This window comes from Lepidochelys olivacea (genome assembly GCF_965140295.1).
Source record: "Lepidochelys olivacea isolate rLepOli2 genome assembly, chromosome: 14".
Classification (NCBI taxonomy): Eukaryota; Metazoa; Chordata; order Testudines; family Cheloniidae; genus Lepidochelys; species Lepidochelys olivacea.
The window spans coordinates 22,646,340-22,660,151 of record NC_140424.1 but is presented as its reverse complement, the minus strand read 5'-3'; the positions used below and the strand labels follow the sequence as shown (position 1 = coordinate 22,660,151).

Here is a 13,812-nt window from a genome sequence, read left to right as displayed (position 1 = left end):
AGCTCTTTTCCTCAATGGTTCTGGCACTAGTGCCAACTTGCAATGTCCTGACTGGTGTGTGTGTCCCCTACTGCCCTCTGCTATGAGGTCTAATCAGGTATTTGATTGTCTAGCTCGCCAATGCTTTAGGGTTTAGGCCAACTAGCTATTTAGACTGATCCTGACCTGGTTCCGTTGAGATCAACCACTGGCATCTTCCAGCATATTCTGCACGCAGGATGCACCCTGGTGTGGGTCACCTCCAGGCAGGGTGCATCCCAGGGTGTGTGTGAGGGGGTGGGAGGGATGCTGGGACCCCTCCAGGCAGGCACACCCTTGGGATGGGGGAGCGGAAGCCTGGTCCCTCCGGGCAGGGTTGCATCCCAGGGAGCCTGCTGGTCTCTGGGGGCTGCACCCTGGAAACCCAAACTGTGTTCATGGGGGATTGGGTTCTCAGTAGGGTCATGACCTCTGCCCTGAACTCGACAGGGTGCTTTGGGGTCACGACCTTTGCCCTCCTGCTGCATCCCCTCCCTGCTCCTCTCCTCCGGGCCCAAACTGTGGTTCTGCGCATGTGCAGCCTCCGGGGGGGGAGGGGTGTCTGGTGCGCAGGCGCGGTTTCCATAGCGCCGGGTATACACAGCCACCGGCGGAGGGGAGCGAGGGGCCGCGCCATGGCGGGGGAGCCGGGACCCCAGAGTGACGCGCTGTGCGAGCTGGAGCTGCAGGCGGTCATCGGCTTCAACGGTACCGCGCCGGGCTGTGCCGGGCCGCTGTGGGGTGACCCTGCTGCCAGGGCGTCTCCATGGGGGGTTTGGGGAGATCTAGTGGGGAGGGCTGGGTGGGGGGGTTGGGGAGATCTAGTGGGGAGGGCTGGGTGAGGGGGCTGGGTGGGGGGGTTGGGGAGATCTAGTGGGGAGGGCTGTGTGAGGGGGCTGGGTGGGGGGGTTGGGGAGATCTAGTGGGGACGGCTGTACTGGGGGGCTAGGTTGTGGGCCCTGATGGGGGACTGGGGGAGATCTAGTGGGGAGGGCTGGGTGAGGGGGCTGGGTGGGGGGGTTGGGGAGATCTAGTGGGGAGGGCTGGGTGAGGGGGCTGGGTGGGGGGGTTGGGGAGATCTAGTGGGGACGGCTGTACTGGGGGGCTAGGTTGTGGGCCCTGATGGGGGACTGGGGGAGATCTAGTGGGGAGGGCTGGGTTTGGTGCGGGGACCTGAGCTCAACTCATAATCTATTTCAATCTCTCATAAAAGGCCCCTCCCTCATCCCTGGGGAGCAGTGACCTTCCTCTGCGGGTCCAGCGTGTTTGAGGGTATCTTGGGGTCCCATGCACACCCTGTTGCTCTCCTCCTGCCAGGTCCTCTCTCTGGACCCTGCCACTCCTTTTAACTGACTAAAAACATCTCTGCCTGGCAGAATTGCCTGCAGAGCAATGAAGTCACCCCACCTCCATCCGGCCTCACCTAGCCCCCCCCCCCCCCCCCCCCAGCCTGTTTTCTTCATCATCGCTCTTCGTCTTGGGTCTCGATTTTGTAACCTCAGGGCAGGGGTGCATCTCTTGCACCTGTCAGTAAAGTGGCACACCTGCCTGCTATGCTACATCAACAGTAACATCTGGACTAGCGTGTGATCCTAGTGAAGATTATGTTCGTTTCCAGAGGAATGGCCATAGTTTCGGAATCCTGAGATCCAAAAGTTTAAATCTAGTTCTTGTCCTTGCCTGTGTTCTGCATGGGTCTTTGGTGGATGCAACAGAATTCGTGCAGTTTACTGTGCATCTCCTGATGAGAATTTTAAAACTAAGCTTCCATGTGTGTGCTCTGCATGGATGTTAAAATCCTAAAGCACTTATCATAAGAGTAGGGGTTTGCCCTAGCTTCTTGTCCAAAACCTCCTCTCCCCACATTGTTGCACAGTGTGCCCATTATCTTCTAGGCTGCCCAGCTCTGTGCCCCAGAGGTGGATGCACTTTGATACTGGTGAAGGGTTATTACATTTCCAGAACTCCTTTCATGGACCTTTACAAACTATAGACATTCAGGGATCCCTTTGCCAGCCCCCAAATGAATGTATCTAGCTCAGACGCATGAAGAACACGGGTAAGGCCAAGAACTGCATTTGAACTTTTGGTTCCATGGATTTCAAGGGAGAGCAAAGGAGAGGGTTTGTGTGACAGAGAGAGAAACTTGGGGAAATATTGAAAGGGAGTGAGTGTAGGAAAAGGGAGGTGATAACTGAATGTGGGAGAGGGACTAAATGAAGAAGGGAGGGAACAAAGGGGTGATGGAGTCAATTGTACTTATCTGGCTCCCCTCATCATAGCATCTGAGCACCTCACAATCTTTAATGTATTTACCCTACTAACATCCCTGTGAGGCAGGGCAGTGCTATTATCCCCATTTTGCAGATGGGAAACTGAGGCACAGACCGCCTAAGTGAGTTGCCCAAGGTCACAAGGAAATGTGACAGAGCAGGGAATTGGACCCAAGTCTCCCAAGTCCAAGGCTAGTGTCCTAACCACTGGGTGAGCCTTCCTCCCTCTGGAATGAGGATGAGACTGTGGTCAGAGGTTATAAACCTGAGCTCTGGCAGCCATTCCACACATAGGAAAAAATGTAGTAGGAACATTGATCATGCTTTCCTGATTTAGAAGTTAAAGAATAACTCTCTTCTGAAAATTATGCTTTGGCCAAACGCAAGTTGTTCTTAGTCAGACATAAGTTATTGGGCTCAATACAGGGGTAATTGGGTGTAATTTAAGAGCCTGTGATATGATGATCTAATGATCCCTTCTGGCCTTAAAATCTGTGAATCTCTGAATTCTCTCTCTTACTCCCTTTCTGTTGTAGGGCATATACCTTCCGGTCTGATCTGCCATCCTGATCGGGAGCACTTTATCTATCCTCTGGGATGTACCATAATTATTCAAGGCCTGAACAACAACACACAAGCTTTCCTGCACGGCCACACTAACAATGTCTCCTGTGTTGCTGTGTCTCGGAGTGGATGTTATGTTGCTTCTGGACAGGTCACTTTCATGGGCTTCAAGGTGAGTAACATTTTTTAAATGATTACTTTAACTTTTGGGGAATTCTAATAATGACTTCGGGGTAAGTATCAAACTGAAATCTTCCTCCTCAGAGGACTGATCTTGCAGCCCTTAGTCTTGCGTGTAGTTCTGTTGACTTAGTAGCACAAAGCCTGTGAGTAAAGGCTGTAGCAGCAGGCCCTGTTATTTTTAACTACATCGGGATAAGCTAACTGTATCGGAGCTGAGCTTTTGGCAGTGGGAGTTCTTGTTTTTTAAACAATAACTGAAGCTTTTGTTTTGAGCGGAAAAGTGCTAGAAGAAGAAAAGCATTTCAGGGGACTGGGAGGCATGGCTATAGTACTCTTAGAACTCCCTCCGAATTGCTATGTGATTTTAAGCAAGTCACTTAGGGTAAAATTTTCCAAAATACCTAAGTCCCATTTTCAAAAGTTAATTAGGCACCCACGTCCCATTAGGCTGCTACATGTATAAATCACATTTGAAAATGGGACTTGGGCTCCAGAGTCACTTAGGTGCTTTTGAGAATCCCACTAGGTGCCTAACTGCATGTTTAGACACCTAAGATCTTTGAAAATCTGATCCTTCTTAGCCTTTTTCACGGGAATGAATGAATGAATTTAATTAATTAATTACTCTTTATAGGGCACCTTAAGATCCTTGTACGAAAGAGACAGTAGCACCTTGCAGTCTTTTAAAATGTCCAGTTTTGGACCTCTCAATCTTGTACACTGTCCCTCTTTGTCCTGTTGTCTCTGATGTTACACTGACTCTAAAATGAAACACAGTCTTAAACTGGGAAGCCCTTCTTTTCTTTTGGGAAGTCTCTTAGACCAGGTCTACACAGTGATTTCCGCCAGCATCATGATGTCAGTCAAGGGTGTGAAAAGGTAAGAGCCGCCCAATATAGTTGGGCTGACAGAAGCACCTAGTATAAAGCTGCCCTTTTGCCAGCATAGTGTATTTTGCTCATGGGGGGGTGGCTTTACTATAGTGGTACAAAGAGCAGCTTTGCTGGTATTATATGCCTGTGTTCCTATACTGGTAAAGCACTCCTAGTGTAGACATGGCCTTAGTGTGGCTAATCTGAAGAGTATTCATACAAATGGAGTCCAGGGCTGGAAAGAAGCCTAACTTAGAAGCACCTTTTGCATCTAAGAACCTGAGGATATTCTAACTAATGTTCTTTGGTCCCCAGGCAGATATAATTTTGTGGGACTACAAGAAGAGGGAGCTGCTTGCTCGGCTGTCACTTCACAAGGGGAAAATTGAAAAATTGGCATTCTCTCCAAATGACCTTTACTTGGTGTCACTGGGAGGCCAGGACGACGGCAGGTAACAAGATTAAATTTTGAATCTCCCTCCTCCCCCATGAAAGAGGTCACATAAGCAGAGGGCCAGGTTAAAAGGAAACTTCCTGTGGCTGAGGACCAAATAAATGAAGGCAAAAATGCTGCTGGCAGCTTCCACTCCTGCTATTGTGAGTTTGATTCCCAGCACAGCCCAAAATTCAGAGGGGAGTCGAAGCTGGTATACTGTGCACCTTCTCTCATATACAGTGTAATTCACGCTAATTTACATGTAGGCCCTTGACACATCACCTCAGAAACTTATTGCCTGAGTTTTAGGGAATCTGTTTGGCTTAACGTATGGGCATGAAGAAGGTATAAATTACATCAGCGTAGGTTCACCTTTGAATTTGGCCCAGAGAGACTGTCGGGAGCACACTCACCTTCTCATCCCTCATGACAGAATTATTTGTCAGTCACATTCCCATGCAATGAGGGGAGCTGGCAGCTCCAGGTTTCTCTGCACATGGCTTCTGTCCTTGTCAGTCATTGGATGGGGCTTATACACCCAGTCATAAGTGCAGGGAAAAACATTCATGCCTTTAACGATGAGGTTCTCTGTGGAGCTATGCAATGGATTGAAAGCATGGGTCTTCTCATGGGAGTCGTATGTCTAAAACTGTGCATCTCTCCGCAGATATCCCCATCATTGAGTTCTGCCCTGGGCCATGTTACATCCCATCTAGTTTTTATTTGAAATATGCTGTTTATACTGTATGGTAAACTGAGCACACAAATAACAGAGGGAGACTTGAATACACGCAGGGCAATATATACTTTTTTTTAAACTGTGAGTTAATTGAGAAGAGGTGAAGGTGGAGGAATACTATTGTAGCACAGATGAGAAACAGACATAGGACCCAGTCCTACAAGCACTTATTACTGGGTGTAATGCTTACTACTAGGAGCAGCCCCACTGACTTCAATCAGGACTACTGTCCTTGGTGCTTACTGAGTGTTTGCATGGTTGGGCCCTATTTCAAGGCAAGTTGTGTGCGGCTCTGACACTGTACCTGATTCCTGACTTGCATCATCTCTGCTACTCCACTCGTGGCCAGTCGAAAGCCAAAGACGTGAAATGATACGGTGTCTTTATGGTGGGCGTCACAGTTTCAGGGTAACTGCACCTGTATTTCCTGCTCCATGGTTCCTTGAGGGTACCCTCTTAAAGGTTTCCAGCTTCCAGCCATCACCTCTCCTAGGCAGAGACCCATGTAGCACTCCCTTCTGACCAGGGTTTTTAAGGCTGCACATCTCTGTGATTTATACTGTCATATCCACAACAAGCGAGACTGCCTAAAAGACTAGCACCTGCATTTTGCCTGCTCTCCGAGGGCTCTGACTAGTATATGACCAGCAGTTACAAGTTACAATACAGCTCCTTCTTAGCAGTTACCTTTATTCTTAAGGTGAAAGCATTACAGAGGAAATGTACTAAAACAATAAAAGAAACTATACACATGCTAAAAAGCTTATCAGAGGTCACCCCAACTCCAAGCTAAAGGTTTTGGAAGGTTTTAGCCCTTCAAAACCCACAACTGGGTTTTCCCCATGATTACAAGTTAATTTGCCTTAGAACCAGAATGCTGGTCTTGAGTCAGTTTAAACTTGGGCTCTTTATCCAAAAGTCCTTTCTTTGTATGTTGGTCTCTGGAGAATCCAGTTTGAATCAGAATATGTGAGCATCCCCAGGAGGTGGTACCTGTCTGGAGGTATTGCTTTAATCTTTCCCTGCTGTTTTCACTTCCTGGAGAGATCTGTAATGGGAGAACCTTACCTGTGATATTATATAAAAGCCACTGGGCTGTTGTGATTTTTTCTTCAGATGTTTTATACAGACAAGCCAGGTATCTTCCATCCAGGAGAAGAATGACAGTACATATAATGGAAGGCACAAAAGCCTTAAGAGAAGCTACAAAACAGTGACTACAGTGACCTTGACAGAAATATGACATTCTGGCTGAGGAGCAGTGGTAACCCTCCCTCTGTGGCATTCATACAGTGCCGGGTCCACAGTGATACATAACCCATTCATACGCTTAATACAATATGGTCTCCAAAAGATATTGCTGGAAGTTGTCCTATCTGTCACAATGGGGACAGGATGAGATCCATTAGATCAGTTTCTACTGACGACCTAAGACATGATTAAAATCTTGGCCAGCAGAGGTTAAAAGGCTAGTGCACAAACCCGTTAAGCTGCTTCATGAACAAGGGACGTGAATTCCAATTCTATATATCTATGTACAAAAAGTGTGGGTGAAAGTTTTCCATAGTTATAATCTCTGAAAGTGGCCACAAGCGTGGATTCATCTAGCAACGTGTTTGGGAAGATAGCCTCCCTCTATTGATTAGTGACATTTTCTTATGATTTAAACAAGTTGAAACTATTTTTTAAACCCTTCTTTCCCTGCAGCGTGGTTGTATGGAGCATAGCTAAGAGAGATCCCATCTGCGGCAGCCCTGCTTCAGCCCGTAGTGCAGGAAATGCTACTGTCCTGGCATTCTCCAACTGCAGAGACGAGGTGTTCGTTAGTGCTGGAAAGTAAGTCTTGTCTAGCCAACAGTAGAGAACTGTTGAGGGGGGAAAACCCACAAAGCTATTTCCTTCTGCAAAGACTGTTTACCTAGATGGAAGGAAAGTTAAGCAATGTGGAGTGTTAACGTTTTTTCCTATTACTGTCAAGGGGCCTATGAATATCCATCAGCTTGTCCCTTACAGGCATTTCTGCTTGTTCCACACAAAGTGTTTTCAAAGCAGTGCACAGGGAACTGATGCATGCAGTTCCGTTACTGATGGCAGGGGTTTGTATTCAGCACTCTCCATGCAGCAGTTAAAATATTTGCTTCCTAATGTTTACCCAAGAAGAGCAGTTGGTAAATGGCTCTGAACAATGGCATGTTAATGCAGGAGCAGTGACAGCTCAGAGATTGCTGGATTTTTTTCTTTACTGCATATCACAGCCAGTGAGGGTATCACCCTGTACGGTATAAGAGAGCCCTTTGATGCAAAGCAGTCAGGTTTCCACATTTAAATATAGTATTACTTGTATATGGCTTGCTTTTCAAAGATGCTGGAGATCTGCATCTGCCATTGAAATCAATGGGAATTGTGGGTGCTTCTGAAAATGATGGCAATGGCACTCCAAGTGTGCTGACAGAACATAGGAAAGAGAGGGTCCCTGCTTGAAGCTCTCTCAGCCTAGATTTAGACACAGCGCTGCAAGTGATAACCAATGAAGGCAGACTGAGGAGGTTACGGATTTGCTTGTCAGTCTATCCACACATCTTGTTGGTGCTGATGGGTTTTTCAATTAGAAATTAGAGTTGGGTTTTTAAAATGTAGTGAGCACTAAATGCTCAGGGAACAAAGCATGTGTGATGAGGGGGAGATAGTACAGGAGTGGAGTGACATGAAGGGACTTGAGAATAGTGGTCGGATGAGGGGTAGGGAAGGGAAGAGGTGCGAAGAAGCTGCAATTCCTTTTCAGTGGCACTGTGCTGTTTTATCATTGTAAATACTTCCAGCTCTGGTTCTACAGCCCCAGCCGGCTCTCTGGTTATACTATTCACTAGGAGGTCGAAACAGAGAAGTAAACTGCTCACTGTGACATATCCGTAGGCCCTTGTGCTCTCTGCTTGTTACAGTGCCTTGGTGGTAGAACAATTCTCATTGACATCCTCATTCTTTCTTCACTTATGTAGTGGTCCTATGATCTGATCATAAGATAGTAGTAGATTCATAGACTCCTAGGCCAGAAGGGTCCACTGTGATCATCTGGTCTGACCTACTGTATAACGCAGGCCATAGAACTCCCTGCCCCCCAAATTCCTAGAGCAATATCTTTTAAAAAAACATCCAGTCTTGATTTAAAAATTGCTAGTGATGACGAATCCACTACAACCCTTGGTAAATTGTTCCAATCATTAATTACCTTCCCTATTAAAAATGTACACTTTATTTCCAGTCTGTATTTGTCTAGCTTCTACTTCCAGCCATTGAATTGTGCTCTACTGGCTTGAAAGCCCATTGTCAAATATTGGTTCCCCATGTAGATTCTTATAGACTGTAATCCCATCATCCCTTAACCTTCTCTTTGTTCATAGAATCATAGAAGGTTAGGGTTGGAAGGGACCTCAGGAGGCCATCTAGTCCAACCCCCTGCTTGAAGCAGGACCAATCCCCAATTTTTGCCCAGATCCCTAAATGGCCCCCTCAAGGATTGAACTCACAACCCTAGGCTTATCAGGCCAATGCTCAAACCACTGAGCTATCCCTCCCCCTTTGTTAGGCTAAATCGATTGAGTTCCTGGAATCTGTCACTGTAAAGCAGGTTTTCTAGTCCTTTAATCATTCTCATGGCTCTTCTCTGAACCTGCTCCAATTAATGCACCACCTTTTCGATTTGTGGACGCTAGAATAGGAGACAGTACTCCAGCAGCAGTTGCACTAGTGCCAAACACAGAGATAAAATAACTTCTCCGCTTCTACTTGAGAGTTCCCTGTTTATGCATCCCAGGATCACAATAGCTCTTTTGGCCACAGCATAGCACTGCAAGCTCCTGTTCATCTGATTATCCACTACCCTGCCCAAATCTTTTTCGGAGTCCCTGCTTCCCTATAAGTATGGCCTCCATTCTTTGTTCTTGGGTGTATATGTAACCCACACACCTTCTGGGTGTGGTGTTCTGTCCCATCTAGTGACACTGAGGCCACTTAGCAAGATAAAATGAGTCTGCTCTACAGCCTTAGCTAACAGCCAGTTGGCTTTTAGCTCATGCTGTAGAGGCTTATGCACTGAGGTCCCAGGTTCGATCCTGCTCACTGATGACCGGGGTCTGTCACCGTTACATATCCATTTACATGTAACCGTTGTGACAGGGTCAGGCCAGGTGGCTACAGGAGAGTGATTTTTTTTTTTTTTTTTAACTCATGGAAAATTTACTAAAACATTATCAGAAGCAGCAACTCTTGATTACCGAAGTTCATTCTGATGTTCTAGATTGCTCGGTGTAAGTGACCTATCCTCCTCTTTATTTACCACTCCTGCAATTTTTGTGTCATTTAAGTTTTCTTCCAGGTCATTGATAAAAATGTTAAATAGTGTAGGACCAGAAACCAATTCCTGTGGGATCCCAGTGGAAACAGACTTGCTTGATGATGGTTCCCCGTAGAAGGAATGATGCTGGAGTTCTGTGCAAAAATAGTGTGTTCACATGTAATTAAAGACCATAATGCATCAGCACAAAAGGACTGAATTAAGGTTCATGAGTGTCTTTCATTCTGGCATTTCCTAACTTTTGAGTGCTTGAGTTTTCAATTTGAATGTTCTTTTAATGTAGTTTTTTATGGGTAATAAATAATATGGTGGCTCCTGTGTTGCTAGTGAAGTTACAGTACTAGAAAATAGTCTTGGATGCCGTGGACAGTCCCTTTCCTATTCTTCTCCAAAATAACCTGAGCCATTAGGGCCACACAGTGCATGTGTCTCTGAGTAATGGCAGGTGTCTAGGTCATTACATGTTCCCTAAGAGCATAGTTTATACTTCTACCAGATAACTTCTATTGCACCACTTACACCCATGTTGACTTATCAAGAACTAACCTTATAAAAAGGACAGGTTCCTTTTTTGCCTCTCTAAAATTGTACTTTTTTCCTTTCTATATTAAGAAGATTAGGGATCCCAGACAGAACATACTAAATGTCCTTTTTGAACACTGCTGTATTAGAAGGTCTCCGAGACTCCTGCATATATAAAATTGATTATGGTGTGTGTTCTTTTGCTACAGTGGGACTATTCGAGTATGGGAACTAGATCTACCAAATCGAAAAATCCGGCCAACAGAATGTCAAACAGGGCAGCTGAAAAGAGTAATCACATGTATTATGGTAAGTATTCTTCTGTGGAAACTATATAGCTAAGCAGACTTATGGGTGATCTAGACCATTTGTAATAATGTAGCAAGCTCTATCCTGTTGCATTTTTTCTCTTGGGAATCACTTTTCTGCTTATGAATGTTAACAAGATTTAGTTAGGAAAATGTCTTAACTTTCAACAGAGCTCTGGAACATTCTGTGTGTGTTTGAACATAAACTTTACCCACATCATCCCAAATAAAATCTGGGCAATATGCTGAAGTGAAGCCACTCAGACACCACAATCATGGGCATTGAATAAATGTCTAGACAGATGACCTGATCCTGATCTCCTTATTTAAACCTTCCCTCAGATGGCAGAAGATGATAGTTACTTCTATGTTGGCACTTCCAGTGGTGATATCCTGAAACTGCATATGAAAAGCAAACTAATGAGTGACTATGGACCTGTGAAGGAGAAGTTCAGCCTGGTGAGTGGCATCCCTCTGGGGCTTTTTCTAAGTAACTTTTGCTAACCCCAACTTCTCATGTAGCTTTTCTCCTGCCTCCCATGCTCCTCCTCTCTTTGTTAGTAACTGACATGGGGACATTTTCCCCTCCTTCTAAGAGAACCTCTGTCATAAACATACAGCTAAGGGTAGAATAAAATCCCTCCTTTACCTGTAAGGGGTTAAGAAGCTCAAATAACCTGGTTGGCACTTGACCAAAAGGACCAATAAGGAAAGCAGATACTTTCAAAGGGGGAGGGGGGGAGAGGTTTTGTTTGTGCTCTCTTTGTTGTTCTCTCTCAGGACAGAGAGAGGGACCAGGCAGGAAAAAAACATCTCCTAAAACCCTACCTGAAATAAGCATCTAAGATTATAAAAATTGTAAATAAAGGCAAGCAAATTAGTTAGATTATCTTTTGTTTTAGCTTGTGAATATTCCCTTTAATAGGAGGGAGGTTTATTCCTGTTTTTTGTAACTTTGAAGTTGCGCCTAGAGCGGGGGACTCTGTTTTAAATCTTTTTCTCACCCTGTAAAATTACCTTCCATCTTGATTTTACAGAAGTGCTTCTTTTACTTTTTTTCTTTATAATACAGTTCTTCTTTTAAGAACCTGATTGATTTTCAGTGTCCTAAAAATAAAGGGTCTGGTCTGTACTTTTATTAAAGGCAATTGGTTGGTATATTATTCTCAAGCCTCCCCAGGAAAAGGGGTGAAGAGGCTTGGGGGGATATTTTGGGGAAATAGGAACTTCAAGTGGTTCTTCTCCTGAATCTTTTTCTAAATCACTTGGTGGCAGCAATACTGTCCAAGGACAAGGAACGGATTTGTGCCTTGGGGAAGTTTTTAACCTAAGCTGGTAGAAATAAGCTTAGGGGGTTTTTCATGCAGGTTCCCACATCTGTACCTCAGAGTTGGGAGGGAACCCTGACAACCTCCCTGAAGCCAATTCAGAAACGAATCCCAGTTCTGTGCCATTAGTTCCTTTTGAATGGTGTAATTGACGCAGAGCCTGAGTTCACTGGCTCAGCTCTGTTCAGCTTCATCTGGCTCAGCATCTGCTGTCTCCCTGTGTATTCCAAAAGCTGGGTTTTATCCATAGCTCTTGTGCCGTCATGCAGATTCCCTTATCAATTTCAATACAAGATGAAGGTATTATAATGCTCTTGATTTTTGCCATTGCAGATTAAAAGCACCAAAGGAGTTTCATTTCACAAAGAAAGAAGAAGTCAGTTTTGGCAGATATTTCCTCCTCTGTGCTTAGCTCACAAGTACTTTCTTTAACCAAGGACTACAGTAATATTGGATAGGACCTAAGAAGTAGGAATAACCAGATTACATATAACAATTGCGGAATAGGTTGGATGTTGGGCAATGTTTGACATCTGAATTCAGCCAAATAATTGTCAGTGGGAGTGGGTCTTCAGCACACTTCCCCTGATATGATGTTAGCAGCAGCACTCTTCCTGTCCTGCTAACTGGCAAAATTGGAGGAAAGAGAGGAAAATAACTCTCCCACAAGCACGGTGTCCCCATCCTCACACCTCTCCTCCGGCCTAACAGGGAAAAGGAGAGACTATATCCCTTGGCCTCATCAGATAGAACAAGCACATTCTTTTATCCACCCAGTTTCTAGCAACATCCCAGAAGTGGAGGTAAAAGACCACCTTTCTCTGCCCTCAGAAATCCGCTCCGGATTAGTGTGTGGTGGGAGGAGACTCCAGGGAGAATGGGGAGGAACTATTCTAGAGAAGAGTGCTGTAGAAAATGTCTATCAGTAAATGATGAAATGGGAACAGAGGCTGGTTTAAATCTTCTCCACTCCCATTGCCAGGATGGGGCAGGACCCTGTTGGGGGCGGGCATGATGTAACAGGGCTAATAGTGCTGCCTACTATTGAGGTTGCCCAACATTTCCCAGCATAAGACCTGGTTTTCAGTTACTTATAATTTGCCAAGCTTTAAAACCATTTGGGCTGAAATTTTCCATGCTGCATTTCATTTGCCTCACGTTGAATTTTTCTTTGGAAAATTTCAGCCAAACTGGTTCTGCTGTTTCCGAGAACAAAGCTGTGGGAAAATATGTTGTTTTGCCCAGCTTAAAATATTCTAGTGATCTTTTTTTGAAATGCTCTAGCGCCCCCATGCTATGGAGCAGGTACTTGAAATTTGGTAGGGGTGTGGCCTTTGTATCAGGGATTTGCCTTTTGCTGTTCCCATGAAAATCTGCCGAAATTTGTCAAAGTTATAAGCCTTTGAAAAATCACACTTCACACATGCTTAGGAGAGACTTGCTAGATTTTAACAGCTAAAATCTTGGAAGATTCCACCCTCACTGAGCATGTTTGAGCTTCTCACAGCTCCCAGTGCTGACGGAGTACACATGCACTGTTCCCACAGAGCAACTGAACATGCTCCAGCCCAGGACTACAGGGACTCCTGGGGACTTTCCATATAATGGCTGCCCCCTGTTTCTGCAGGCTGGGTTGGGCTGGACATTGGACCTGAGAGCAGGAGCCTGGCTCTTCTGTGCTGTCAGTGTACTTGGGGCACTTTAAACGATGCGCCACCACGCACAGTGCTGTCTAGTGGTCAAGCAGGGGTTTCTGGCTCCCCCCTCCTGCACTGGGGTAGTAGGGGCTGGGCCTTTGAATAACCAAGGTCTGCTCCCATAGGCCTCTCATCTTAGGTGAAGGCCCCTGGTGTTGTGCTATCTGCTGGGTGGGGGTAGGGGAGCCCAGGTCCACCCACTCCACCGAGCTCCAGTCCAAGGCCCAACGGTGGGTGACTATAATCGACCTCTTGGGGTATCGGACCACTTCCTACCCCAGCCCCCACTGATTGTCCCAGGGTAAAGCCCTTCTCTTGAGTCTCTGACCTGCACACCTAGTCACTGTGCTCTTTTGTAGGTTCTCCTCTGGCCTGTGTAGTGCGACCGCAGGCAAGGTGCCTCTGGGGCAATACTTCGACTCTCAGAGCTCAGGGACACCATCTGCTCTCTTCCACTGCCTGCCTCCTTCGGAGCTGCTCTTCTCCCTTTCTAAAGCCCTGCCTGCAGCTTGTGCAGGCCC

General features: G+C 45.8%; 1 protein-coding gene across 1 annotated transcript in view; it reads left to right on the top strand.

Moving 5' to 3' along the window:
- Nucleotides 1-617: 617 nt before the first annotated feature.
- Nucleotides 618-13,812, top strand: part of CFAP52 (cilia and flagella associated protein 52) — a 31,447-nt gene continuing 18,252 nt past the window's right edge. Inside the window, exons 1-6 of the mRNA XM_084648155.1 lie at nt 618-726; nt 2,828-3,027; nt 4,226-4,362; nt 6,793-6,921; nt 10,168-10,267; nt 10,609-10,725. Coding sequence (XP_084504281.1) covers nt 654-726; nt 2,828-3,027; nt 4,226-4,362; nt 6,793-6,921; nt 10,168-10,267; nt 10,609-10,725 — 756 coding nt within the window. The 5' untranslated portion in view covers nt 618-653. The remainder of the gene's footprint in view (nt 727-2,827; nt 3,028-4,225; nt 4,363-6,792; nt 6,922-10,167; nt 10,268-10,608; nt 10,726-13,812) is intronic.